The sequence below is a fragment of the Microchirus variegatus genome (assembly GCF_963457635.1).
Source record: "Microchirus variegatus genome assembly, chromosome: 18".
Taxonomy (NCBI): domain Eukaryota; kingdom Metazoa; phylum Chordata; class Actinopteri; order Pleuronectiformes; family Soleidae; genus Microchirus; species Microchirus variegatus.
This window is the reverse complement of record NC_139819.1, coordinates 23,100,957-23,126,122: the sequence shown is the minus strand read 5'-3', so window position 1 is coordinate 23,126,122 and position 25,166 is coordinate 23,100,957. Positions and strand designations below refer to the sequence as shown.

General features: G+C 43.8%; 2 protein-coding genes across 2 annotated transcripts in view; one reads left to right on the top strand and one right to left on the bottom strand.

The window, feature by feature from the left end:
* Nucleotides 1-361: 361 nt before the first annotated feature.
* LOC310940048 (rho GTPase-activating protein 23-like) lies at nt 362-22,132 on the top strand (the record flags this gene model as incomplete). The annotated part of the gene is made up of 24 exons (XM_083904967.1): nt 362-577; nt 4,902-5,096; nt 5,804-5,834; nt 6,172-6,267; nt 7,142-7,220; nt 7,357-7,417; nt 8,190-9,642; nt 10,972-11,136; nt 11,640-11,748; nt 12,426-12,465; nt 12,545-12,682; nt 14,021-14,329; nt 14,409-14,470; nt 14,559-14,665; nt 15,268-15,380; nt 15,480-15,632; nt 16,042-16,120; nt 17,092-17,165; nt 17,252-17,341; nt 18,256-18,381; nt 18,479-18,523; nt 18,613-18,703; nt 20,000-20,031; nt 20,488-22,132. The coding sequence occupies 24 exons, from the start codon at nt 362-364 to the stop codon at nt 21,409-21,411; spliced, it is 4,788 nt and encodes a 1,595-aa protein (XP_083761093.1). The 3' UTR covers nt 21,412-22,132.
* Nucleotides 22,133-24,235: 2,103 nt separating this feature from the next.
* acbd4 (acyl-CoA binding domain containing 4) overlaps nt 24,236-25,166 on the bottom strand; it is a 7,872-nt gene continuing 6,941 nt past the window's right edge. The window contains exon 10 of the mRNA XM_083904671.1: nt 24,236-25,166. This exon is cut by the window's right edge and continues 327 nt beyond it. The gene's annotated coding sequence lies outside the window, so the exon portion shown is untranslated.

Sequence of the window (25,166 nt, the reverse complement as noted above, 5' to 3'; positions counted from 1 at the left end):
GATCCAGGTGTGAGAAAGAAAATTTGACTGAAATTTGACTGAAATTTGACTTAAATTAGACGAAAATTTTATGAAAATTTTATGAAAATTTTATGAAAATTTTACGGGAATTCTTCTTGGAATGGTCTTGAACTGGCACTTTCTTCACCGTGGACAGAAGGTCTTGGAAAATCGTCGTTAAAAAACGAGAGGAAGACGAACAACGATCGACTCAGATTAAAGATTAAAGTTGCGTTGATTGTGTCACCTGACATTGACTCACCTTCCGCTGACGAACTCTTCCGGCTACGATGAACCGCGCAGACTCCGCCGGAGCGTCGAGGCGCGTGAAGACGGACGTGGAGGACGCGGCGGACTCGCGATGCTGAGGGCGTCGGGTTTCGCTCCGGCTCCGTCGGGTCACGAGTGGCGTTTCCAGTGTTCGGTGGGCGTGGACTGCAGCGACGCCGAACCTCGCTGCATCTGGTTGGCCGCGTTACGAGGCGTCTCGCCGCACACCTCGCCGCGGAAATTACCCGTGGCGTCGCAGAGGCGCCGCAGCTTCCGGAGGATCACGCAGCGCCACCGACTGGCCTGGGTAGGAGGGGACACGTTAGACAATATCGGATTTATAAACCTCTTAGTTTTCTCGTGGCGGTGTTTTATTTGAAATACTATGAATTGTGTTTGTTAAATGTACTATATTAGCTCGCTAGTTAGCAAACCTAGCTATAATGCTAACATTAACCACAGGATAAGGACAATATTGAGCCATGAAACTCTGTCAAAACATTTATGGCTAAGGTGTCAGCATTAAACTGAATATGTATATGCATACGTGTACTATATTAGTTCGCTAGTTAGCAAACCTAGCTATAATGCTAACATTAACCACAATCTTTAACCGGGAAACTCTGTCAAATCCTATATGGCTAAGGTGTCAGCATTAAAATGAATATGTATATGCATATGTGTACTATATTAGCTCGCTAGTCAGCAAACACAGCTATAATGCTAACATTAACCACAGGATAACCACAATCTTTAACCGGGAAACTCTGTCAAATCCTATATGGCTGTGTTCGCATTTAAATTAATATGTATATGCATACGTGTACTATATTAGTTCCCTAGCTAGCAAACACGGCTATAATGCTAACATTAACCACAGGATAAGCACAATACTTAACCAGGAAAAACTGTCAAAACACATATGACTAAGGTGTTCGCATTAAAATGAATATGTGTGTACTATATTAGCTCACTAGTTAGCAAACACGGCTATAATGCTAACATTAACAACAGGATAACTACAATTTTTAACCTGGAAAAAAACTGATTGCTCCGTCAAACGTGCATGGCTAAGGTGTTAGCATCGAAATGAAGTGGATTCAGAGAAAAATAAGAGTTGATCATTTAAACGTTTTAAAGTTAAACTGACGGCTAACTTTAAGCGGAACATGTTAGCAAATACTCGCTAATGCCCACATTAGCAGTGGATTTGTTTTCACGATGACAGTAAATAGATATATAATACATATAGATAACGTATTTAACGTGTATTTTTAAGTAAGTTTGTCCTTTATGCTATTTTGTTTTGGAAGGAGCTGTTACGTTGTTTATCTTTATTTACCGTCATTTACAGCGACGTCTCTTACGTTATATAATACGTTGGGTTTGACAAATGATACGAGCACTTAAATGTGAGGAAAAAGTGGATTATTTTGGGGTTTTGGGGCTTAAAATGTAGAATATATGTACGATATATCTTCCCATTACATAAATACAAGCAGTAACGTTGAACAGTTATATAACGGGGTTAGAAAAAGCTCAAACTTTGCTCAAAAACAAACGTCGGCGACCTTCGCTCGAGCGCCAATCCCAGAGAACAGGAAAAGGAAAAGAATCGGAAAGAAACAACACCTGTCCTCGTTCATCACATCACAGTTACAGGAAGTCAGGAGTCGGCCGCAAAACTGCTGACGACGAGCGAAACGGGAGAGAGAGCGCGAGCACGACGCCGAGTCAGCGCTTCACTCTCAAGTGGACCACAGAAAGCACTCGGGGAGCACAAATATTTTTCATTTTTCTTCTGACTTTGGTTCATTCAGAATTTTGGGAAACTTTCCTGAAATATTTAAGTCATTTTATGGTTTGATCACAGAGATCAAAGGCTGAGGTTTCCACTGTGTGTGTGTGTGTGTCCAGTGAGGGTTTTTAACCAACAAAGTGAGGTCATTTTTACAAAGTGAGGACATTTTGGCCGGTCCTCATTTTGTTTTCATTGAAATCACTTCATTAGATTGCTAAAACATGCTATACTCAATTTGTCAAAAAATTCAAAAAAATTAAAAAATTTGGGACGACATAGTATATTATGACGTTTTTGTCAAATTTTGGACCAAAAATGTTGGGCAAATTTTTTTCAACTATTGGACGACAGTATAGTATGAGGTTTTTGTCAAATTTTTTTTGTTCAAATTTTTTTTAAACTTTTGATTGACATAGTATAGTATGACTTTTTGTCAAATTTTGTACCAAAAATTTTGGGTAATGGCTGGACGACATAGTATAGTATGACGTTTTTGTCAAATTTTGTACCAAAAATTTTGGGTAAAAAAATTTTTTTCAAACTTTTTTTAAACTTTTGAATGACATAGTATAGTATGACGTTTTTGTCAAATTTTGGACCAATTTTTTTTTTTTTTCAACTTTTGGATGACAGTATAGTATGACGTTTTTGTCAAATTTTGTACCAAAAATTTTGGGTCAAATTTTTTTTTCCAAATTTTGGACGACAGTTTAGTATGATGTTTTTGTAGAAGTTTGGACCAAAAATTACAAAAAAAAAAAATCTAAAAAGTTCTCCACCCGGGCTCCACCTGCAGACATTTTATGGTACTGCAACCAGTAGTTCTATATAGATGTCATTCATGAAGTAGATATTTGTAATTGTATTGATTTATAAAGTGGAAATGCTGGTCCTCACTTTGTCAGCAACCCAGTCCTCAGTATGCAGCAAGTACAAGAATGTGTGTGTGTGTGTGTGTGTGTGTGTGTGTGCGTGTGTGTGTTATGTAACACAGTGCTGAGGGGGTTGTTGAGGAGTCCGATGCCCTCACGACGCACAGATTCACGTGGCTTTATGTAATCTTTCCACATCGCCAATTCACAAAAAGTGGTTTTTATTTAGTCGTCCAGGATCTAAACATACACTTTGTGGGTGTGTTTGTGTGCGTCTATGATGTAATAATACAGTCCTGCCTCATTAGGACCAGGTTTTGGTCTCCATGAGTCCAGATCATGTTATTAATCACACAAGAGAAGAGAAGAAAAACAAATAAATGTAAAGTGTGGAAAGTGTGCGTCCCCTCCCTGGAACTATTCTTAGAGGCGATGGTTTCCCCACATCTCACCTCCCTGGAGCTCCACCATCCACTTCCTGTCTCAAGAAACAGACTTCCTGTTTTTGTTGGAACTGCCCTGGTGCTTTTTCAGATTTGCTTTCTTCTTCTTCTTCTTCTTCTTCTTCTTCTTCTTCTTCTTCGTCGTTCAGCGGTGACTTTGTCCGTCCTCAGAAGTGTTAGAGTGTTCAGGTGATTTCCTGAAAACAAAAACCCAACAGGTGAAAAACGTAACACGTAAACATCGTCACATTGTTGTTAAATGTTTGGCTCAATTAGCTCGTGATTGCTTGAATTTAAAAAAAAATATATATATATGTGTTTTTTGAACCAAAAAATTGTCTTTAAAATTATCAAATTAATAATTAATAATTTGAACAAATGGTCTGGTTGATGGTCTAGTCCGTTAATGGTCTGGTCTGGTTGATGGTCTGGTCTAGTTAATGGTCTGGTTGATGGTCTGGTCTGGTGATTGGTCTGGTTAGGTCTGGTCTGGTTTGGTCTGGTTGATGGTCTGGTCTGGTTGGTGGTGTGGTTAAGTCTGGTCTGGTCTGGTTGATGGTCTGGTTGATGGTCTGGTCTGGTTGATGGCCTGGTCTGGTGATTGGTCTGGTTAGGTCTGGTCTGGTTTGGTCTGGTTGATGGTCTGGTCTGGTTGGTGGTCTGGTTAGGTCTGGTCTGGTTGATGGTCTGGTTGATGGTCTGGTTAATGGTCTGGTTAATGGTCTGGTTAATGGTCTGGTTAATGGTCTGGTTGATGGTCTGGTTAATGGTCTGGTTGATGGTCTGGTTAATGGTCTGGTTGATGGTCTGGTCTGTTCTGGTCTGGTTGATGGTCTGGTCTGTTCTGGTCTGGTTGATGGTCTGGTTGATGGTCTGGTTGATGGTCTGGTCTGTTCTGGTCTGGTTGATGGTCTGGTTAATGGTCTGGTCTGTTCTGGTCTGGTTAATGGTCTGGTTAATGGTCTGGTCTGTTCTGGTCTGGTTGATGGTCTAGTTGATGGTGTGGTTGATGGTTGTTGTTGGACCTGCGTTCTTCACCTCATGGCGTCCTTAAAAAGGATGTTTTTATTCCCAGTGTCAGTGAAGGTAACGCCGTCTTTGTCTCTATTGTTCACCTGATTTTCCAGATCTCTGCGTTTATGAGCGCTAATAATAAGTTCCTGTTGTTCCTCGCCGGGTATTTATAGGAGCTTTTATTTTTATCGGAGCCATTGTCGACGGCAGGGTAATAAACGCCATGGAACCTGATTATTGGAGCTTCCTCTCTGGACGGAGGAAGCCTCCCAGAAATTCCTGGCATTGGTGGAATTCGGATCTGGGCAGTGCCCACAGGTTCACGCCCACATCCACATCCAGCCACTCCCACTTCCTGTGAAAGTGTTGAGTGGAGACGGAGTCACACACGAGTTCAGTGAGTGCGTCGCAGGATGAAACTCGAGGTCGTCTTTGACATCCACACCATTAACGTTTACGCTGAGCGTTTAATGACCGACTTCTTCTTCTTCTTCTCCGCAGGCTAAAGGGCGGAGCGATGGCATGGTGTCGTCCAATGAGAACAGGCGTCGGCCGCTGTCATCGGGTGAGGTGGAGGGGGGCGTGGCCTGGCAGGGGCCGAGGACCATTTTCCTCCAGAAGAACTCGCAGGGATTCGGCTTCACTCTGCGACACTTCATCGTTTACCCGCCAGAGTCCTCGCTGCACAGCATCAAGGTCAGTGGGCGGAGCCAGTTATGTTATTACTGCGTTATTACTACATTATTACACAATGCTAACATTGACCACAGGATAAGCACAATCTTGAGCCAAGAAACTCTGTCAAAACATTTATGTCTAAGGTGTTGGCATTAAAATTAATATGTATCTGCATACGTGTACTATATTAGTTCGCTAGTTAGCAAACCTAGCTATAATGCTAACATTAACCACAATCTTTAACCGCGAAACTCTGTCAAATCCTATATGGCTAAAGTGTTGGCATTAAAATTAATATGTATATGCATACGTGTACTATATTAGTTTGCTAGTTAGCAAACCTAGCTATAATGCTAACATTAACCACAAGATAAGAACAATCTTTAACCAGGAAACTCTGTCAAAACCTATATGGCTAAGGTGTTCGAATTAAAATGAATATAACGTGAACTACATTAGCTCGCTAGTTAGCAAAAATCTGTAGTTTTTAACTATATTATCATGTGAGTACTTTTTAGTTATTGCTGTATATATATATATATATATATATATATATATATATATATATATATATATATATATATAGGGAGAGAGAGAGAGAGAGAGAGAGAACAGTCGGCCAATATTATTACATGTAAACAGCCATTTGAAACCTGTTTTGGGTGCAATGTGAGCGCCCCCCTGTGGCCCCTCTCCCTAACATCAGCCCTGTGTTTCGCCTACAGGATGAAGAGAATGGAAACGCCACTGGATCGGGTGAGTTTTACCTGTTCTATCGACAGAATTAATCATCTATTTTTATTGAATTTCAGGTAAATGACAATAAAAAAAAGTCTGCGACATTTATTCGATAGAGTAAACGTTGATACGTACACAAAGCTAATAATTCTTCAAGTGTCCGTTGAGACGTTACAGAAAAGTCAACACACGGTTGAGTAATGAGTGGGAGAACGGAGGGTAGTGAACGTTCTCTTGGGACTCGTTAGGATCTATTGAATCTATTGTTCTGGTTTATGAAGTCCAACTGCTGAGAATGTGTGTGTGTTATAAACACATGTGGGCGGAGCTGATGTATGTGTGTGTGTGTTTGAAGCAGGTCGGCGGCAATCCCGCCTGGAGCCAATGGACACCATCTTTGTGAAGAGCGTCAAAGACGACGGACCGGCCCGTCAAGCCGGACTCTGTACAGGTAGAAGACAAAGTTGGCGAAGTTTTCCGTAAAAACGCGGCACAGTTTCAGGAAAATATCCGCAATAGCAAACGCGAGAAGAGATCGTTTTTCACAAAACAGCGTAGAAGCGTTTGTTTACGCGGAAACACAAAGGTTAGCGTTTTTGGGGATTTTCCCACCGACATGAAATGAAAAGCGGAGTATCGTCAGCGTATCGAATGACCCACAATGTATTTGCTAGATTTTTGATGGACATTGGTTCATGAAAACAATCTCTAATGTCTCTACTGTCTCGTCTACGTTACATTTAAACAAACGGATCACTAATCCGGATCTGCACCAGGGTTTCATTGGTTCTTCTGAGAGAAGAAACAAATCCAAAATATTTTTAAAGAACTTGATTCTGTAGTTTTTTGGGGGGAGAATCAGACAACAATGAAAACAATAGAGCTGCAACTAACGATTATTTTGGTAATCAATAAATCTGTCGATTATTTTCTCGATTAATCGATGAATCGTTTGGTCCAAATGTCAGAAAATGTTAAAAAAAACATTGATCAGTGTTTGTCAAACCTGGAAATGACGACGTTCTTGAACGTCTTTGTTTTGTCCACAAACCAAAATGATTCAGTTTTAATGATTTCTTTGTTGATGTGGAGCAAAGAATCCAAGAAAATATTCACATTTAAGAAGCTAAAACAATAGAAATCTGGTTTTAATCATGAAAAAAGCTTCAGACCGATTAACGATTATCAAAATAGTTGCCGATTAATTTAGTAATAGATTAATAATCGATTAATCGTTTCAGCTCTAGAAAACAATAAGATAAAAAAAAATAAAGGTTATGATAGCTCAGCATATGAAACATGTATTGTTGTGTGTGTGTGTCCAGGTGACAGGCTGGTGAAAGTCAATGGGGAAAGCATTCTTGGGAAAACCTATTCTCAGGTGATCGCACTTATCCAGAACAGGTGAGCGGCTGCTGTTTCTATATATATTATATATTAGTATACTATATATATATATTATTATTATTATTATTATTACATAATTTCAATGACCTCTTGTTTATTTTGTTGACTTATGCCGAGGCTTTGTCTTTTGCAGTGAAAACATTCTGGAACTCTGTATTATGCCAAAAGATGAGGATGTGTTGCAGTTGGTAAGTGTGAGTATGATCTTTCTTCTATTTTCACTTCTTTTCTCATTTTTTTTTTACCTTAAAGTTAAAGCAGAACTACGTAGGATTTGTTCCCCTAATTTAAAGCTCTCATAGAGTGGTCCTGTTGCACATATATGTTAGTTATGGAGGTCTACTTACATACATTAACTTGTTTTTATGGTCAAAAACCTCCTAGTTGCTGTAAACGAGCCGATAGAAATCCTCTTTTCTGACGCCGTTTCCCAGCCGCGATATTTCAGACTCAACTCTCGCACCCAGAAGACAGAGTGTGTTGTGATTGGCCAGTACCCGGAAGTGACATATTCAGCACACCCGCAGCTCCCCCCTCTGGAACGGTGGATGCACTGCTCCTCATTATCAAAACATTGTTTTAACAGTGTTTAAAAATAGCTTCTTCACGACTCCCCGCTGCAGTCCCTTTGACGACCTTTGACCCGGAGTCAGACCCAGAGTCAGAAGACACTGTCACTCGTGAAACACCTCCACAACGGACGGTATTCTTCTTCTGCGGTTCAATGTACGCAATGTACGTTAATTGGAACTTCCGGTCGAGTTCCGCTTTAACAACTTCAGAGTTATTGTGATGGTTACTGGGGGGGAGTGAAGGTTGAAGAAGGGGGGCCAGACTTGCAAAGTTCCACTTCAAGAAAGTTATTTAATTTTCAGTTTTCTCTCTGCCTTACCATCTGTTCCTACCATATTTGTTCATTCATCTTTTCCATCATGTCTGACATCGTATCCTCACTCCTGTCCACAGGCATATTCCCAGGACGCCTACCTGAAAGGTAACCAGCCATATTCAGGCGAAGCCCAGAACTTGCCTGAGCCTCCATCTGCCGGACTCCCCTCGGCCACGCCAAGCATCAAATCTATCGAGTCTGGCCACAACCACCACACTCTCCCAGACAACTGGCAGTGTCAGTCCGCCCCCGCCGTCTCACCCCTGGACAACCACCCACCTGCTGCTTCCACCCCCGTCTCCGGCTGGTCCGGGGCTCCGGAGAATTCGAGTGGTCACTTTGCCCAGCCGGGACGGCACCGCGGAGGCTGCTCTTCAGCCGTCAGCGCGCTGGACTTCCACTTTGCGAACCACAACGCCGCCATCGCCTCGGCAACACTGCCTGCGCCGAGGAAAAGCCGCCTGCCGGCAACTCCCCGCGCCCGCACCGACGCCCTCTGCCACCAGGCGCTGTCGGAGTGGTACTACAGCCAGGCCGAGGCCGCGGAGCACATGGCCCCCCGACACCGCAGTGTATCTCAGGATCGTTTGGTGGAGCTGGGGTTGGGGTTGGCACTTGGTCCCGGGCCTACGTCTGTCCCCACAGCGTCCTCAGAGCATCGTCGAAGAGAAACCTTACTGCACCACCATCAGGTGGCTGCCGCTTCCCACGATTCCTTCTGGCAGGGTAGCTGGAACGATGCGTCCGGACCAGGAAGCAGGTCGTGCTCGGAGAGCCTGCTGGCAGCTTACGCCGACTACGAACACAACTACGAGCGTTCCGTGGAAACGCTGGCGCAAGCCTCTGCGCTGATCTTACCACGTTACGAACACAGTTCCAACGCAGCAAAGTTCAGCAAACAGACCGACCATAAAGCCTCAGAGGGATACCAGCACCAAACCACAGTGACTCCTCCCATCACAACCTCCACCTCGATGCCTCCGCTCGGTAGGCAGTCGGGTCAGCAGGTCGCTGAACCCCAAACAAGGAGAGTAAAAGCAGAGGAGCTGGTTGGCTACAAAAGCTACAGTCCTTCGTTCTCCCGCAAAACCGGTCATCTCTTACAGCAGGCCCACTCCTTCAGAGAGCCCGGCTACAGCGGCCACCACTTAACCTGGAACTCTGGCCGCAGAAGGAGTCCCGCGGACAGCAAGGAGCCGGCGGCACCGAGGCCCAAGTCCACGCCAACCATGTCTGGATCGGAAGAAGAGCAAGTCCGGCCGGGGGACGACGACAGGGAGGTCATCGCTGCCGTCGCCCTGAATCAAGAGGTCGTCCTTAGGCAGAAGCCTCCTGCGACCCGCCGGGCTCCCGCTCAGGCTCTTCGTCATTCTTACTACTCGTCACATGTGGACTCACCAGAGCCTCCGGGATTGACGCCTTCCTCGGGCACTCCCTCTCCTGGGTCTGTGGGGCCCAGCCCGAAACATAGGACCAATGGGAGCCTGGCACAGCACGCATTTGACTCTTTGTCCTCCATTCCCTTCATAGGTTAGTGAGCTGTCCTCCGTAGCACTTCAATAAGCTAGCTTACTCAAAAATACCCTGCTCCTGCAAAGGAATATTCTTACATTAACTGTTTTTTAAATTCTGTAAACAGGCACATCTATGTGTTTGTGTTGTTTGTTGCTTCAGAGCTTCTTAACACATGGATCATTTCTAGAATTTCAAAAAATCATTAATTATTCCTTTAGAGATATGCCAATATTTTCAACAGATCCTTGTTTAGGGCGATGCCGACTATTATGATGGTAAATTTCAAGTCATTCTGATACTTTTTGACAGCTCACTGTCAAAGTGAATCAGGGCAAATGTGTCTTTCTGTTCCTTTAACCTGTCCAATGTTTGTGTCCTGTTAAAATTATGGAAGCTTTTTTCTAAAACAGAGCTGCTCCAAGGCAGAAACAACCTCACGGGTCAAATAAAGTCAGTTTTTCAGACTAAATTTAGCACAAAGCCCGGAGAGGCTGTGCTGTTTTAACAATGTGGACACGAGGAGTCCATACATAATAAATGTTGGTATTAGATCACTGAGCGGTAAAGCACTCCTGACATTCCCAAACCAGGTACTCTGCTCTTCCCGTCAAGCCTTTAGCCTAACATCGCTAATTAAGGCCAATCTGCTGGAAAAAAACTTTGGACTCCGGTGTAAGGGCCAATTCCAATTCCTATCTTAACCCTCAATCTTAACCCTTAATCTTAACTAACCCTCAAAACCAAGTGTTGAGGGTTATTTTGTCACTTAGAAATGGGACACCCCATAAATGCAGATACGTCTTCAGACTGTAGAGGGCAGAATAACGCCAAAGCTGCGTCCAGTCTGTCAACTCCAAAGAAGAAGAGGAAGAAGAACACATTTACGTCAGGATGATTTATTACGATCCGTTTGTCAGTCAAGTTATTATGTTGTCAGTTAGTTATAAGATGATACTCATACAAATTATTGAAAAGTAAAGGATAGCAAACGATCGCTTGTCCGCACATATATCTGCTTTCGGCGCCATCTTTGTTATGGCAAAACAACGCAATGCATTCTGGGTAGCCCTTGCTCCCAAGGGTGGTCTCGGGAAAATCTGAATATTGAGGGCGATACAGCCGTTAAACTCGGGAGAATCGGGACAGAACTTGCACTAGAGGAAGCGTGGATTTTTGAGATTGTGGGTTAAGAAAGGAATTGGAATTCAGCCTCAATGTTTGTCACTTCAGTTTGAGGTGAATCTGCCTCCGGAGCAGCTCAGCCTGAGGGAACTCTGTTTTGTCTTGAAACCCTCGTGTCTCTCACCCCCCTTTTGTCACTCACCTGTGATGACGACTTTGCAGATGAACCCACCAGTCCTAGCACGGACCTAGAGGCCCGCTATGTTCCAGCCTGCTCTGTGGTGTCCGGTTCACGGGCCTTCACTCTGGCCACCCTCACTTCCACCTCTGTCTCCCCCACCCTCTCCTTCATCTCCTCCTTTGTCCACCTTCACTGTCAGGACTGCAGTGAGTCTCACTGTCTCTCTAAACACTCAAAGGCTCTACATGTAGCTGCAGGACGTTAGCAGGGGTCGTACCTATGTTCCCCGGGTCCTATGTTCTCCGATCGGGGAGCATCGGACCTTTTTTTAAAAAAAGGGTCAGATGTTCCCCGTTTTTCCCAAAAAAGCCTGGGTGTGGAGCTCCAGGGTAAAGGGTTAGGGTTAGGGTTGGGGTTGGGGTAAGGGTTAGAGAGAGAGTGAGAGAGGGAGTTTCCCGGTTTGTTCCTATGCTCCCCGGGTCCTTTTGGGTGAAAGCGGGGAACATAGGACCCGGGGAACATAGATACGGTCCCTGTTAGCATGCTCAGCTAAAGTGTGTCCATTATTGTTCAGATTCTTTAGATCCGTGTCTCTACCATGTCTCCGTCTCTCTCTCTCGTCTCTATCCTGTCTCGTCTCCGCCGTCAACCTTAAGCATCGTCACTTTTTCCTTCTCTGCTCTGACTCGGTCTTTTTTTGTCTCTTCAGGAAGTCTAAAAGGACGCCGCTCCTCTTACCTTCTAGCTATCACCACCGAAAGATCCAAGTCCTGTGACGAAGGGCTCAACAACTTCAGGGAAGAAGGTCGAGTCTTCTCGTAAGTCGGGAACTCGTATATACGCAAAGTCTAACTTCTGTGGGGTGCACAGGGTTCGTACACTTTTATTTAGCAATAGTTTTCCATGACTTTCCAAGACCGAAAATCGGTGCCATCCCATAAGAAATATTATTTGAGCAATGGTTAAAAGAGAGGAAGTGGCTTTTTTGTTGTTCACGTTTTGGTTTACGCCTATAGTACACACTTGCTGCCTCTGTGTGGCATCGTTTGCATGTGAATTGTCATCCCCTATAGGCGACCTCCGAGTTAGAATGCCCCCGGAAGTGTGTTGCCTTGTGTTTTTAGCTTCATCGTTAGCTTTTGTGTGAGTTAGCCTGCGAAACCCACGCGCCAGGACTGAACGATCGCCTCCGCACGCGTGAGGACTGGAGCATCCGCTTGACACTTCCGTGTCAATTTAAACTTTACTCGCACATTAAATCATTTTATTGATGTTTTACGCATCCAAAATATTATCCATGCAATATTATCCATGACTTTTCCAAAACTTTACGGGAAATTTAGTTTTTCGTGAACTTTTCAAGGACCTAGAAAATGCATTTTCAATTTCCAAAACTTTTCCAGGTTTTTCATGACCTGGGAAACGAACCCTGGGTGCATCCTTCCATGGACTCTTGAACTGAAAGTAGTAACTTTGTGTCTTTGCTTCTCCACAGCAAACTACCAAAAAGGGTTAAGAGCTTTTTCACCGATGGGGTAAGTCATTAAAAACAAACTATACTAGAACACAAGTGCAGAATTGTCCTTATTCTGAAGTCTGAATCCTGTGTTTCAGTCTCTGGAGAGTCTTCGAGCTCAGGAGGAGGCTCGATCCAAGCGCCACTCCACCTCTGAACTGGGAACCATCACCTTCAGCGATGTGCGCAAGGAGGGCTGGTTACACTACAAGCAGATCCTCACAGAGAAGGGAAAGGTACAGCACTTTAGGACAGTAGCTGTTTGAGTGTGGGATGTTTAACCTCTTCTTCACGGTTGCCCCCGGGATCGGGGGCAGCGTCAGACGCAGCGACAAAAGCGTCATAAAACCATATCTAATTTTAACAAACACAGACATGCTGCATACCCACAGAAAGGTCAGAAACTCAGCTAAAAGCTCATATAAACCATTCTTATGTTCACCAAACACAGTAAAGACACAGACGGATCAAACCAGCAGGAGCGTTGAAAAAAATGTTCCAGCGCACTCATTGAAAAGCGGCACCGGAGCGTCAGCGTGATTATGTAAACAAAAAAAACACATGCCGACTGGACAGCGGAGAATCTACACCTTCTAACAGTACCATTTTTATCACTCTACGAAGAAGATTCACGGATCCAGCCCCAAAATAAGAGCAAAACAACAACTGACTTTCAAGAAATACAAGCAGAAATGTTGTCTTACCTTTGCTGTTTATCAAAACAAGTTATTTCAACCGGATATTCTAATGGAGAACTACACTTCTCAGCATGCTTTGGGAACAAATCCCAGTCTGATTGAACATTACAGAGCGACATTAGATCGTTCTGATTAGAGAAAGGCAAATGTCTGCCCAAATGCGTCATGTGCATTTATGTCCTTTTGACTCGCTAAAGAAGTGATTCACACGCATTTGGAGACCGGGGTCTGATTCTACCGGTTTAGACGTTTAAAACGAGCTGTCAATCACCCTAATTGACCAAGGTAAGCCAGAGCTATGGCGCTGCGTAACTGAAGACGCTGCAGAGTCACAGAGTTGTTATTACGCACCGCACAGGAAGCATCCATTTACAGACAGTTATCATACTTTTATTTTTTTGGTACCTAAGAAATCTCAAATGGCACAGATGGTGCCAAACTGTGCCAAAAGAGAGAACGCCCAGACATCTGTTTACTAAAACCTCTGTAATTTCACTCAGCTTCACTTCAGCAGCATCAGACGTTGCACAGCTGTTGTTGTTACATGACCTCCCTGTGTTTTTAAGCTCCTGCTGCATATTTTAAAGGTGATATTTGCTTTAAAATGCAATATTTTTTTAGGCGAGAGAAAAAAATCCTTCAGTTATGCTGTGTTCCATGTACATTTACTCTGACACAGTGGCATCTACAGTGAAACTTAACACAAGCGTTATTTTGATACCAAGATAATCCACATAGAGGTTGTAACTGCAGAGATTTACTCTATTTAGTTTGGGCATGTCATTTTCGAGCAGGGACTCCAAAAAGAGGGTCAGGGAAGAAGTGGTTAAAGTTACTACAACCCAAGTTTTTCCATGCGTCTCTTCTTCTTTGTAGAAAGTTGGCAGCGGCATGCGTCCTTGGAAACGCGTCTTCTCGGTGCTGCGTTCCAATCTGCTCTTCCTCTACAAGGACAAGCGGGAGGCGGTCCTTCACGGGGCGGGGGCGGGGCCCAGCCAGGACGAGCATCCCCCGGTGGGCATCCGCGGCTGCCTGATCGACATCGCCTACAGCGAAACCAAGCGCAAGAACACCCTGAGGCTCACGACGCAGGACTTCTGCGAGTACCTGCTGCAGGCCGAGGACCGGGACGACATGCTGGCCTGGATCAGGGTCATCAGGGAGAACAGCAAGACCGACAACGAGGTAGATCATCTCACCTTGTTACGTCTTGTACAGTTGGTGCAAACCCAAACTAAAACTCGTACTTTCCCGTTTGTCACAGGAGATCGGCTGCTCGAGACAAGCTCTGATCAACAAGAAGCTGAACGATTACAGGAAACACAGGTGTAGATGAACGTCCGTCCTCATGGCCTGTGTCGTCCTTCGTCAAAAATACGGCAGACTCATCTACCTTTCTCTTTTTCTGATGCAGTCTGACTGGCAGCAAACCAGATACCTCTCCCAAAATCCACCGCATGATGCCTCCCTTCCTCCTGGCCAAGACCGACAACACCTCGCTGACCCGCTCTTCCAGAACAGGTCGGTACAAAAATAACCGAGTATTCACGACAAGCTGCAAACTGCTAGTTAACTGCGAGGCAGTGCAAGGGTCGGACCTAGACCGGAAGTTCCAAATAACGCTGTTTTTTTAGTGTGTATCTGCGTCATTACCTTGTTTTACGAAGCCCTGAAGGTTCTAAACAAACGCTGTGTTTTATTGTAATCTCGGGCTCAGCGAGATCTCTGAAAAAACCCGGTCCGGTTTACGTAAACAGCGGTTCTCCTGAACAACAATGTTTTGATAATGAGGAGCAGTGCATCCACCGTTCCAGAGGGGGGCGCTGCGCTTCTGAGAGCCGGTGTGCTGATTATGTGACTTCCGGGTATTGGCCAATCACAAGACAGTTGGGAAGGCTCTACGCTGGCTGGCCAATCACAACACACTCTGTCTTCTGGGTGTGAGATTTATGTCTGAAATACCGCGGCTGAGGAACAGCGTCAGAAAAGACAGATTTCTATCGGCTCGTTTACAGCAACTAGGAGGTTTTTGAGCATAAAAACAAGTTAATGCATGTAAGTAGACCTCCATAACTAACATATATGTGCGACAGGACCACTCTATGTGAGCTTTGTGTCCTCAGATGACAACAAGGCACTGTGGGGCATCAACATCATGAAGAAAGCCAAAAAGTCGGGCAGTCCAAAGGCCTTCGGCGTGCGACTGGAGGACTGTCAGCCGGCCGTCAACCACAAAGTAAGCACATAAATGAACGAAACACCACCGAGGAAAAGGAAGCAGTGAAACTACTTTTCTTTGAAACACCACACGTCTTGGCCTCTGCCTTTCCTGTAGTTTGTCCCGCTGACGGTGGAGATGTGCTGCACCATGGTGGAGGCCACGGGTCTGGACTACACCGGCATTTACCGTGTCCCGGGGAACAACGCCATGGTGTCCAACCTTCAGGAGCATCTCAACAAGGGCCTGGACCTCAACACTGCTGAGGAGGTTTGTTCTGTCAGATCATTGTTATCATTAACCACCTCTTCCTTGACTGCAGTTACAAGCTCTATGTGAATTATCTTGGTATCAAACTACAGATAACACTTGTGAGATTCCACCAGAGGTGTAAGTTTCACTGTAGATGCCACTGTGTCAGAGTAAATGTACATGGAACACAGCATAAATTAAGGATTTTTTTCTCTCGCCTAAAAAAATATTGCATTTTAAAGCAAATATCACCTTTAAAATATGCAGCAGGAGCTTAAAAACACAGGGAGGTCATGTAACAACATGTGGACATGAGCTGTGCAAAGTCTGATGCTGCTGAAGTGAAGCAGAGTGAAATTACAGAGGTTTTAGTAAAGAGATGTCCAAAGCAAACACACTGAACCCTGTGGTCCGTCTGTCTCCACAGAGATGGCAGGACCTGAACGTCATCAGCAGTCTCCTTAAAGCGTTCTTCAGAAAACTGCCCGAGCCTGTGTTTACTGACGGTAAGACCACTGGTTTGTTTACTATTATTAACCCTCAGGAATCCCTTTAAAAAAATCCCTAAAGTGTTCCTTGTGGCAGAAAACAGCCCCTTGCCAAAAACTGCTGTAAAAATATTATATGTTAATATTTTTTTCCACTTTAAACGACTCAATCTTTTAAAGCTACTTCAGCCTGAAATATACATATCAAATATTAATCATATTATTGAAATTTTAACCCTTTAAATGCCAGTTTGTTTTCACAACTCCACTGTTTTCTTATTGAAAAAAAACAAAAACACTACAATAACTTCCATAAAATACATTTCAAGAGAAATTTGATTATACTCACTATTGGGCCTTGAGATTAGGTCAGTTTATTTTAAATCTGCCACTGCAAACAAACTAACAATGCAATCAAAATCAATGTTGCTGTCAATCATTGACCCATCTTATGGCCTTAAAATGATAATAACCAAATATTCCTTGAATTGTATTTTACAGGAATTATTGTAGTTATGTGTTTTTTTAGGTAAAAAAAACAGTGGAGTTGTGAAAACAAACCGGCCTTTAAAGGGTTAAAATTTCAAAATTATGATTAATATTTGATATATATATTTCAGGCTGAAGTATCTTCAAAAGACTGACAATTTAAAGTTGAAAAAAAATATAAATATAATGTTTTTATAGCAGTTTTTGGGAAGGTGGCCATTTTCTGCCACAAGATCACTTTAGTAAGTTTTTGCGTTGCTTTTAATTTAAGAAACTGAGATAACAGTTCTAAAGTTTACCAAAAATTAATATCCTTTGGAAAACTTGAGCTATATCCATTCAACACAGACAAAATGGCTTAAGAATTAAAAAACAGAAAGCCACGAAAAGGGCCGAGGGACCCCTGAGGGTCAAGTGTAGCGCGATCGTTATGAACTATAATGTATAGCATGTAAATATAATTATGCGTCTCAGTGATGCAAATAAATGTCCTTGTACAGACAAATACAACGACTTCATTGACGCCAACCGAATAGAAGACGCAGAAGACCGACTGAAGACCATGAAGAAACTGGTACGCGTCTCTTTCGCAGATTCTACGAATTCACTTTTACTTCATTTGCCGCGTCCATCGCTCTCATCCTCTCCATCTTTATCCAGATCCGTGACCTTCCAGATTACTATTACCACACCCTCCAGTACCTGGTGGGTCACCTGAAGAAGGTGGCAGACAACGCAGAAAAGAATAAGGTAACCAGAAACTTATCGAATTAAATGTTAGGGTTTTGTGTTCAGAATAACTTTGGGAAATTGGCAGACCGTGGTCTAAATCAAGGCTATTCAACTTAAGGCCCGGGGGCCAGATCCGGCCCTTCAAGCAATTTGGAATTTGGAACTTTTTTGAATCTCGAGTTTCAAAGTCAAGATTTCGAGTTTCCAAAAAAATATGAAAAAAAATCTCTTACTCCATCATTTTTTGGAAAGTTGAGATCTCGACTTTCCCCCAAAAAATATGGAAAAAAAATTTTTTTGAAAAAAAAAAAAGTCATAATTTTAATATGTAAAAAAAAATTCCACACATCACTCGCTTGCTGCAGCTGCACGTAACACGGGTGCATTCAAGGTGTTTTTCGAGCATAGGAATTTACATACACGACACGCCGTGCGGTGCATTAATTGTTTTTCTTCGATTATAATGTTTTCATGATCGTGAGAAGCCAAAATAAAATAATAAATGAATAAAATTCAATTAATCGTCCAGACCTAGTTTAGACCCCCCTCGAATTTTGCCCCCCTCAAACTGTTACCTTTTTGCACTATACGCAAACTGTATTGTACCTGAATGTTGGTGGTTTTGTTACTTACCTTTTTTTGCACAAAACTAGCAGCTATTGCAATAAATAAGTGCTAAATAATTGAAAACGTTTTGTATGTATTTGTATGCGTTTACTGTACATGCAACACAAAACAGTAGTACAGGAGTGGACCGGCCCACTGTCTGGACAACCTTCCGGAAATCTAGAAATTTTGTTGAATAGCCCTGATTTAAATTGACCCCATCCATGGTGGTGCCGGATCCAAAGAAGGATTGGATAAATGTCGCATTACGAAGGTTATTCTCCGTAAAAAGAGCCATTCATCACGCCATTTCATACGCTTCTCAGATGGAGCCAAGAAACATCGCCCTGGTGTTCGGTCCCACTCTGGTGAGGACGTCGGAGGACAACATGACCGACATGGTCACGCATATGCCTGACCGCTACAAAATAGTGGAGACGCTGATTCTGCACGTAAGATCCAACATACGTTTCCTCCCTTAAATTTAACACCTCAACAGTGACGGCTAATCTCGCGTTAACGTACATCACGTCGTCGTTTCCTCAACAGCACAACTGGTTCTTCAGCGACGGAGAACTCGATAAGGAAGAGAAGGTACGATTGTTGTTGTTTTTTTGTTTTTACGATACCCGTTGGCCCCAAATCTGTGAGTTTATCTCTGTTTTTTTGCGACGTTTGCAAAGACTCCGGAGGATAAACGGGAAACGCAGCCTGTGCCCAACATTGACCACCTGCTGTCCAACATCGGCAGAGCGGGGATGCCGGGGGAGTCTGGTGAGGATGATCTGCTATCTGTTTGTATCCTTATTAACGTAATTATTGTACCAAAAGCACCTGGAACTTTTAGCCTCAGCATCTGTTTTCCAAGGAAGTCAAAGTGTTCCTGTAGACGGTTGTTTCTGAAGCTAAAGTGAAAACCAGAATACGAAACTAGCTATAAGCTGGTCCACTCCAGTCATGCAATAAAACTAAACATCGACAAAGATGAGAAATATTCTACCGTTGGGCAGCCTCCATGGATTGCAAACATAACATAGACCTTCATCTCTCTACGTACTGTAAGAAATCTTACTTTTGGTATTGGGATGCTAATTTGGGTTAGCATTAGCGATGACTAAAAGGCCACGTTATACTTCTCCGACTGCGTCACCACGGAGACGCCTCGAGCCTTTATACTTCTGCGTAGTGGTGACTGATACGCGCCGAAATTTCCCGCCCGATCAGTAGGGGTCGCTGCGCAAGGTTGTTGTGCTTCTGGCTACAGTGAGCAATGGCGTCCGAGAGAGAAAGACTTGTTGTTGTTGTTGAAACAGTGGTCGTTTCTCACTTTTTTGTGTCACGGAACGCAGTTTTAAAGATAATTTGAGGCAAGAAATTAGCCGTTTAGATATGACGTATTTATAGTTTGGCAGCGATGTTGTCGGCGGTGATCAGCTCCGCCGCTGTGGACGCTCGCTGTGGACGCTCGGTGCGGCACCATGAGCCGACACAGAGCAGCGATATCTCGGCCTGTCCTGAGGACCAATCGCGGCTCTTGCCGTCTCCGTTGTCCCTTGACAGAGTGACGGACACTTAAAAAATATTTCATGCAGTCGGAGACGACGCAGAGCGCTTTACGCAGGAGTATAAATTGGGCTTAACTTTAACCCTCTGATGCTTCAGTGTCTTTCTTTCCCAGTAGATCTTTGTGTACTTATTCACTCCAGCTGTTTCGTCTCTGCTTGTAAATACTCACAATTTTTTTCCCACTTTCTCTCCATCTCTTCTTGACTTTCTTTTTTCGCGCACTCGTTTCCCTTTAGCAGAGAAAGTGGATCAGCCTCTTCGGTAGGAACAGGTCTTCTTCTTCTTCTTCTTCTTCTTCTTCTGTTTTGTGTTTGGATTAATAACACCACTCATTCTCCTTTCCTATTCTTTTTGCTTTCCCACTCCTGTACCATAACCCATTAGCATTGATGACGACTAAAGTAGTGGTTTTGCGTGTTTTGATTTTGCCAGATATGACACGTCTGTACCATTCCTAACCTACACCTGTTGCTTCTTGTAATAGTTCTTGTTATTTTCTCTTAGATTCCACACCCAGCGATTCACTTAAGTCAAAGGTAAGCACGAAATACCGCTCTTAAAGGTGCATTATGTAATAAATCTAAAGCAACTGGCCATAAAATCCTCCTAATATGTCACAGAGACTCAGGAATAATGTTCATATAACAAACTGAACTCACCAACAACAACAGTACAGACTAAATATTTGCATAAAAGAAAATATTTTGCAGACTGCAAATCATGTTTATGTTTTGAAATCATGTTTTGGCGTCAGGTGGCGCCACCTACCGCCGTCTACCAGTCATTGCAGTCAGTAGAGTCTCAGCTGCCGAGCAACCACGGGTTGCCAGTTACGTCAGAAAAAGAAACCTAAAAGACCTCGGTGTTTTGAATTTGAATGTAGTAACCGTTTTTGGCCACATTCTTACATATGGCACCTTTAAATTTGAAGATCATGGATCCTAAAAACAAAAACCTGACATATTTATCACTATGATTTTCAACATTTCCAGCATTCCTTGAACTCCAAGAAAGACCCTAAAGCCAGGGACTTAACGCCCAAGTCCATAATCAGCGCTGTGACCAGAAAACGTACTCACTTGCCGGGCAGCAGCGAGGACGAGGACGCCGAGCACGAGCCAATCAAAGCCAGTAACTGCAGGGCGGGAGGAGGAGGAGGCGGCGGCGAGGAGGAGGGCGAGGAGGAGGAGGAGGAGGAGGTCGTCAAGGGCGAACACATCCCTAAAAAGGAAAAATGGGACGAAAAGGGAAATGGGCTCAAGGATAAAGAAGAGGACCAAACCAAAGACCCCGAAAGCGACAGCAGGCAGAGGACGACCATCCCGAGAACTCGTCCGCAGCAGCGCCCCCACAGTTTGCTCTACTCGCATCGTCCCATCCACGCGACACACCCGAGACACTCACCTGAGATCGAACCCGACAACCTGCCGACGCGACTGCCCGCCGCGCCTCTCTGGATCTCCCCGACCAGGCCTCCCGGCCTCTACCACGCCGCCAGCTTCCAAGGAACCCACCAGCAGCAGCAGCAGCAGCAGCAGCAGCAGCCGGCGCCGGTCCGCTACAGGAGGACGAGAGGAGGCAGGACCAGGGCCGTGTCCATGAACGTGGACCTGGAGCCGGGCAGGAGCGACGACCGGGTGCGAGGGTGGAGAGCAGAGAGGGTGGAGGTGGTCAGGGTCATCGAGGGTCAGCGCGGGCGCGTCGGCGTTCCTCAGGGTTCCATCGCGGGCCCCGGGTCGATTCAGCAGATAGCTGACCACGGCGTCCCTCATCTTGGCCCGAGGGCTCCCCCCGTCGCGTCCTCGGGATGGATCGATCACGGCGCTCCAGGATCGTCCGCGGTGGTTCTGCGGAGATCGGGGCCGGATCCACGCGACAAGACAAGAGCCCGTCGCCGTCACACGGTGATCATTTAAGCTTAGTTTAACAACGCTAATGTTCTCAGTAAACACTGGATCGGCCGATAACGTAACCGTTACTAAAGCAAAGAGTCCGTCACGTTAACCGAAAGGTTTTTCCTTCTTGGGGTTTTTTACGCCGATGGCTTCTGATGTTTCATGAATTGAGATTAGCGCCATTAATGTTTAAACGTTTGCTTACAAACTGTACGAATAACATTACTTAACATTAAGTTCCTGGTATTGATCAATAATTCCATTCTAACCTTTCAGAAAGTGGTTCCGCTCCACCTCTAATAGTCGCAGACCTACGGCGTTTTTCCACTGCACGGCTCGGTAATAGTTCGGTATATAGTAGCGGCTGCGTGAAACCTCCATTTTGCCACTGGCAAAGCACTCGTTTTGGGTGTAAATTAGTGCCGTGCACAAAAAGGCTAACGCGCGACACGTTTCCATGACGACTGACCGGAAAAATACGCGAACGTCGTCATGTTTACGTGCAGCGACACCGGAGTTCAGGCACCGTTTTTACAGTTAGCTCCGTTAGCTGCATTAGCGCCGGTTATCACGCCTACGGTGGAACTGGAGCGGTCTGTTTATTAAAGGAAAAGAGCATAACGTTAGCGTACCTGTGTACTGCGTGTGTGTGCCTCTGTTTTTAAAGTTTAGCGCTACTTCAGAGACTAATTTTAACAATCGGGGAGTCACGTAAACATGACGTCACGCACGTCTTTTTCCGGTCAGTCGTCATGGAAACGCGCCGTGCGTTAAAGTTGACGTCGTTAGCGGCGGTCTTTTTCTGGTCAGTCGTCATAGGAACACGTCATGCGTTTGCGTGCGTTAAAGTTGACGTCGTTAATGGCGGTCTTTCTCCGGTTGGTCGTCATGGAAAAGCGTCATGCGCTAACGTGCGATAAAGTTGACGTCGTTAACAGTGGTCTTTCGCCGGTCGGTCGTCATAGAAAAGCGTCATGCGCTAACGTGCGTTAAAGTTGATGTCATTAACGGCGGTCTTTTTCCCGGTCGGTTGTCATGGAAACGCGTCATGCGCTAACGTACGTTAAAGTTGACGTCGCTAACGGCGGTCTTTCTCCGGGTTGGTCGTCATGGAAACGTGTCAAGTGTTAACGTGCGCCAATGTGCGTTAAAGTCGGCGTCATTAACAATCGGGACGTCACGCGCGTCTTTTTCCGGTCGGTCGTCGTGGAAACGTGTCACGCGTTAACGTTTACGCCGTAAAAAAACGCCATTGACGCGCTTACATTTGACAGCACTAGTGTAAATGAATAATTAGGTACCGGGTCCTATCACTGATGCCGTGCCGAGTCGTACCGTGTAGTGGAAAAGCGCCACTCGTCTACCCGTTATATCTTGTAACAAACAATACCTTTTAACCACCTGCGGGGGGAGCCCGAGAGCAAATCCTGTCCACTGTGTTTACTGTAAAGTCTGGTTAGTTTTAACGTTTTTAATGAAGATTTAACAAATCCTGGCGAGGACTGGTGCAGTCCATAACCTCTGGTCGTCAACATAAGGACCTCATTTCTAAAAATGTTGGTTTTAGAGTTCAAACCCTTCGTGATAATTAAACGCTGAATGGTTTTCATTTCGTCAAGCTCCGCCCCAAACCTTCGGCGAACAAGTGGAATGATGCGACTTGGGCATTTTACTCCTTCCAGCTCCCGCGGACTAAAACGATGCATGCACACCGTCCGTCATACGCCACGACGTATGGAAATATGCAAATCCTTAAAGTGTTCAACACGAGCCTGTTGTCCTTCCCTATATGTGTATGTGTGTGTGTGTGTGTGTGTGTGTGTGTGTGTGTGTTCTTGTACTTGCGGCATACTGAGGACCAGTGTGGGTTTTTAACAACAAAGTGAGGTCATTTTTACGGAGTGAGGACATTTTGGCCGGACCTCATTTTGTTTCCATTGAAATCACTTCCTTAGGTTGCTATAACATGCTATACTCAATTTGGCAAAAAAAAAATTCACATTTGGACGACATAGTATAGTATGATGTTTTTGTAAAATTTTGGACCAAAAATTAAAAAAAAAATAAAATAAAATCTAAAAGGTTTTCCAGGCCTTTTTGCTCTGGGGCTCCACCTGCAGACATGTTATGGTACTGCAACCAGTAGTTCTATATAGATGTCATTCATGAAGTAGATATTTGTAATTGTGTTGATTTATAAAGTGGAAATGATGGTCCTCACTTTGTCAGCAAGTACAAGAATGTGTGTGTGTGTGTGTGTGTGTGTGTGTGTGTGTGTGTGTGTGTTTGGGTGTGTGTGTGTGTGTGTGTGTGTTATATGGTCAGAGTTTTGACGAACTGTTTGAGGCAGCTACGTGACGTCATGCCAAAATTATTATTATGATGTTTTTTTCTGTTTTCGTTTGGGGGTCGTTGTTTTACACTCCTAGCGATGCTTATATCAGTGTTATGCAGACGCCGTCGTCATGGCAACAGGTGGACATTGAATGAATGAATGAATGAATGAATGAATGAACAAATAACCCCTCCTTAAACCGCAAAGTCTTACCTGATATTTTCCAATTTTTCAGTGTTTTCCGTGTACGTGTGTGTGTGACCGACTGATGTGCGTGGACCAATTATTTTTTTTATTAACAGTTGTACAAAGATGGAAAAAAAGCCTTGTTAACTTAACCTGTGTATATACATATTATACATAATATATTAAATTATTTGTTTTGGAAATGAGCGTTCGACTGCTTTTGTTTTTATTTTTGTGATACGGGGGGAAAATCAGAATTAGGCCACGTTCCAAGGGCTGCAAAATTATAAAGTTGGATAGCAATGATATAAACAACAGGTTTTTATTTGCCACAGTTTCTTTAAATTATCCAAAAAATTCCATTTCATTCCCATAAATACCCACAATTCCTATGGAAAGTTTTCCTATGCGGAACATTTCCAAATTTCACTTTATACCACCGATCGTAAAAAGTAACAAAACAAATTAGCACGTAAAGTAGAATTCATTCAAACTTGATTTTCGGGAAAATGAGAAAATCCTTTTCTGGAATATTTATCATCGTTGTTGTTAAACACATTTGTAGAATTGTGTTTATGAAATGTCTGTTTATGGTTCGTTGGTAAACGAATTAACCGTAAAGAGTTCCTGTAATAATCTGACAAATTTGTCCCTAGGGGCAGAAAATGTCACCTTCCCAAAAACTGCCATCAAAATATTATATATTAATATGTTTCTTGTTATTATTTTAACCCTTTATAGTAGTGTCAGATTAAAAAAAAAAAAAAAAAACGTTCACATTTGTTCCTAGCGGCATAAAACGTTAGCTTCCCAAAGGCCGCTGTAAAAATAATATATATTAATATTTTTTCCCACTTTAAAAGAGTCAGTGTTTTAAAACTTCTTCACCCTGAAATAAACACGTCAAATATTAATAATAATATTTTTGTTTTTTTATCGGTAGATGCTCAAGGTTGTAACGAAAAAAGTGCTAAAATCCAGATTAGCTGCTACAGATTAGAGACACTTCATGATTCTGGTCTTAAATCCAGATTTTTTTCATTTGACCTCATGCTTCAGGTTCACGTCGATCGGGCCGGTTTGAAACCGGTGATTATTTCCTACATAAAGAAGCGATGATTTACAGATTAAAGGTGGTTTAAGATGTGCGCTGGAAGACAAAAAAATCTCTGTTAATCCAGAGAGCGGCTCCTTCATGGTGTTGTTGTTGTTGTTGTTGTTGTTGTTGTTGTGCATAATCCACAGATGTTGAGTT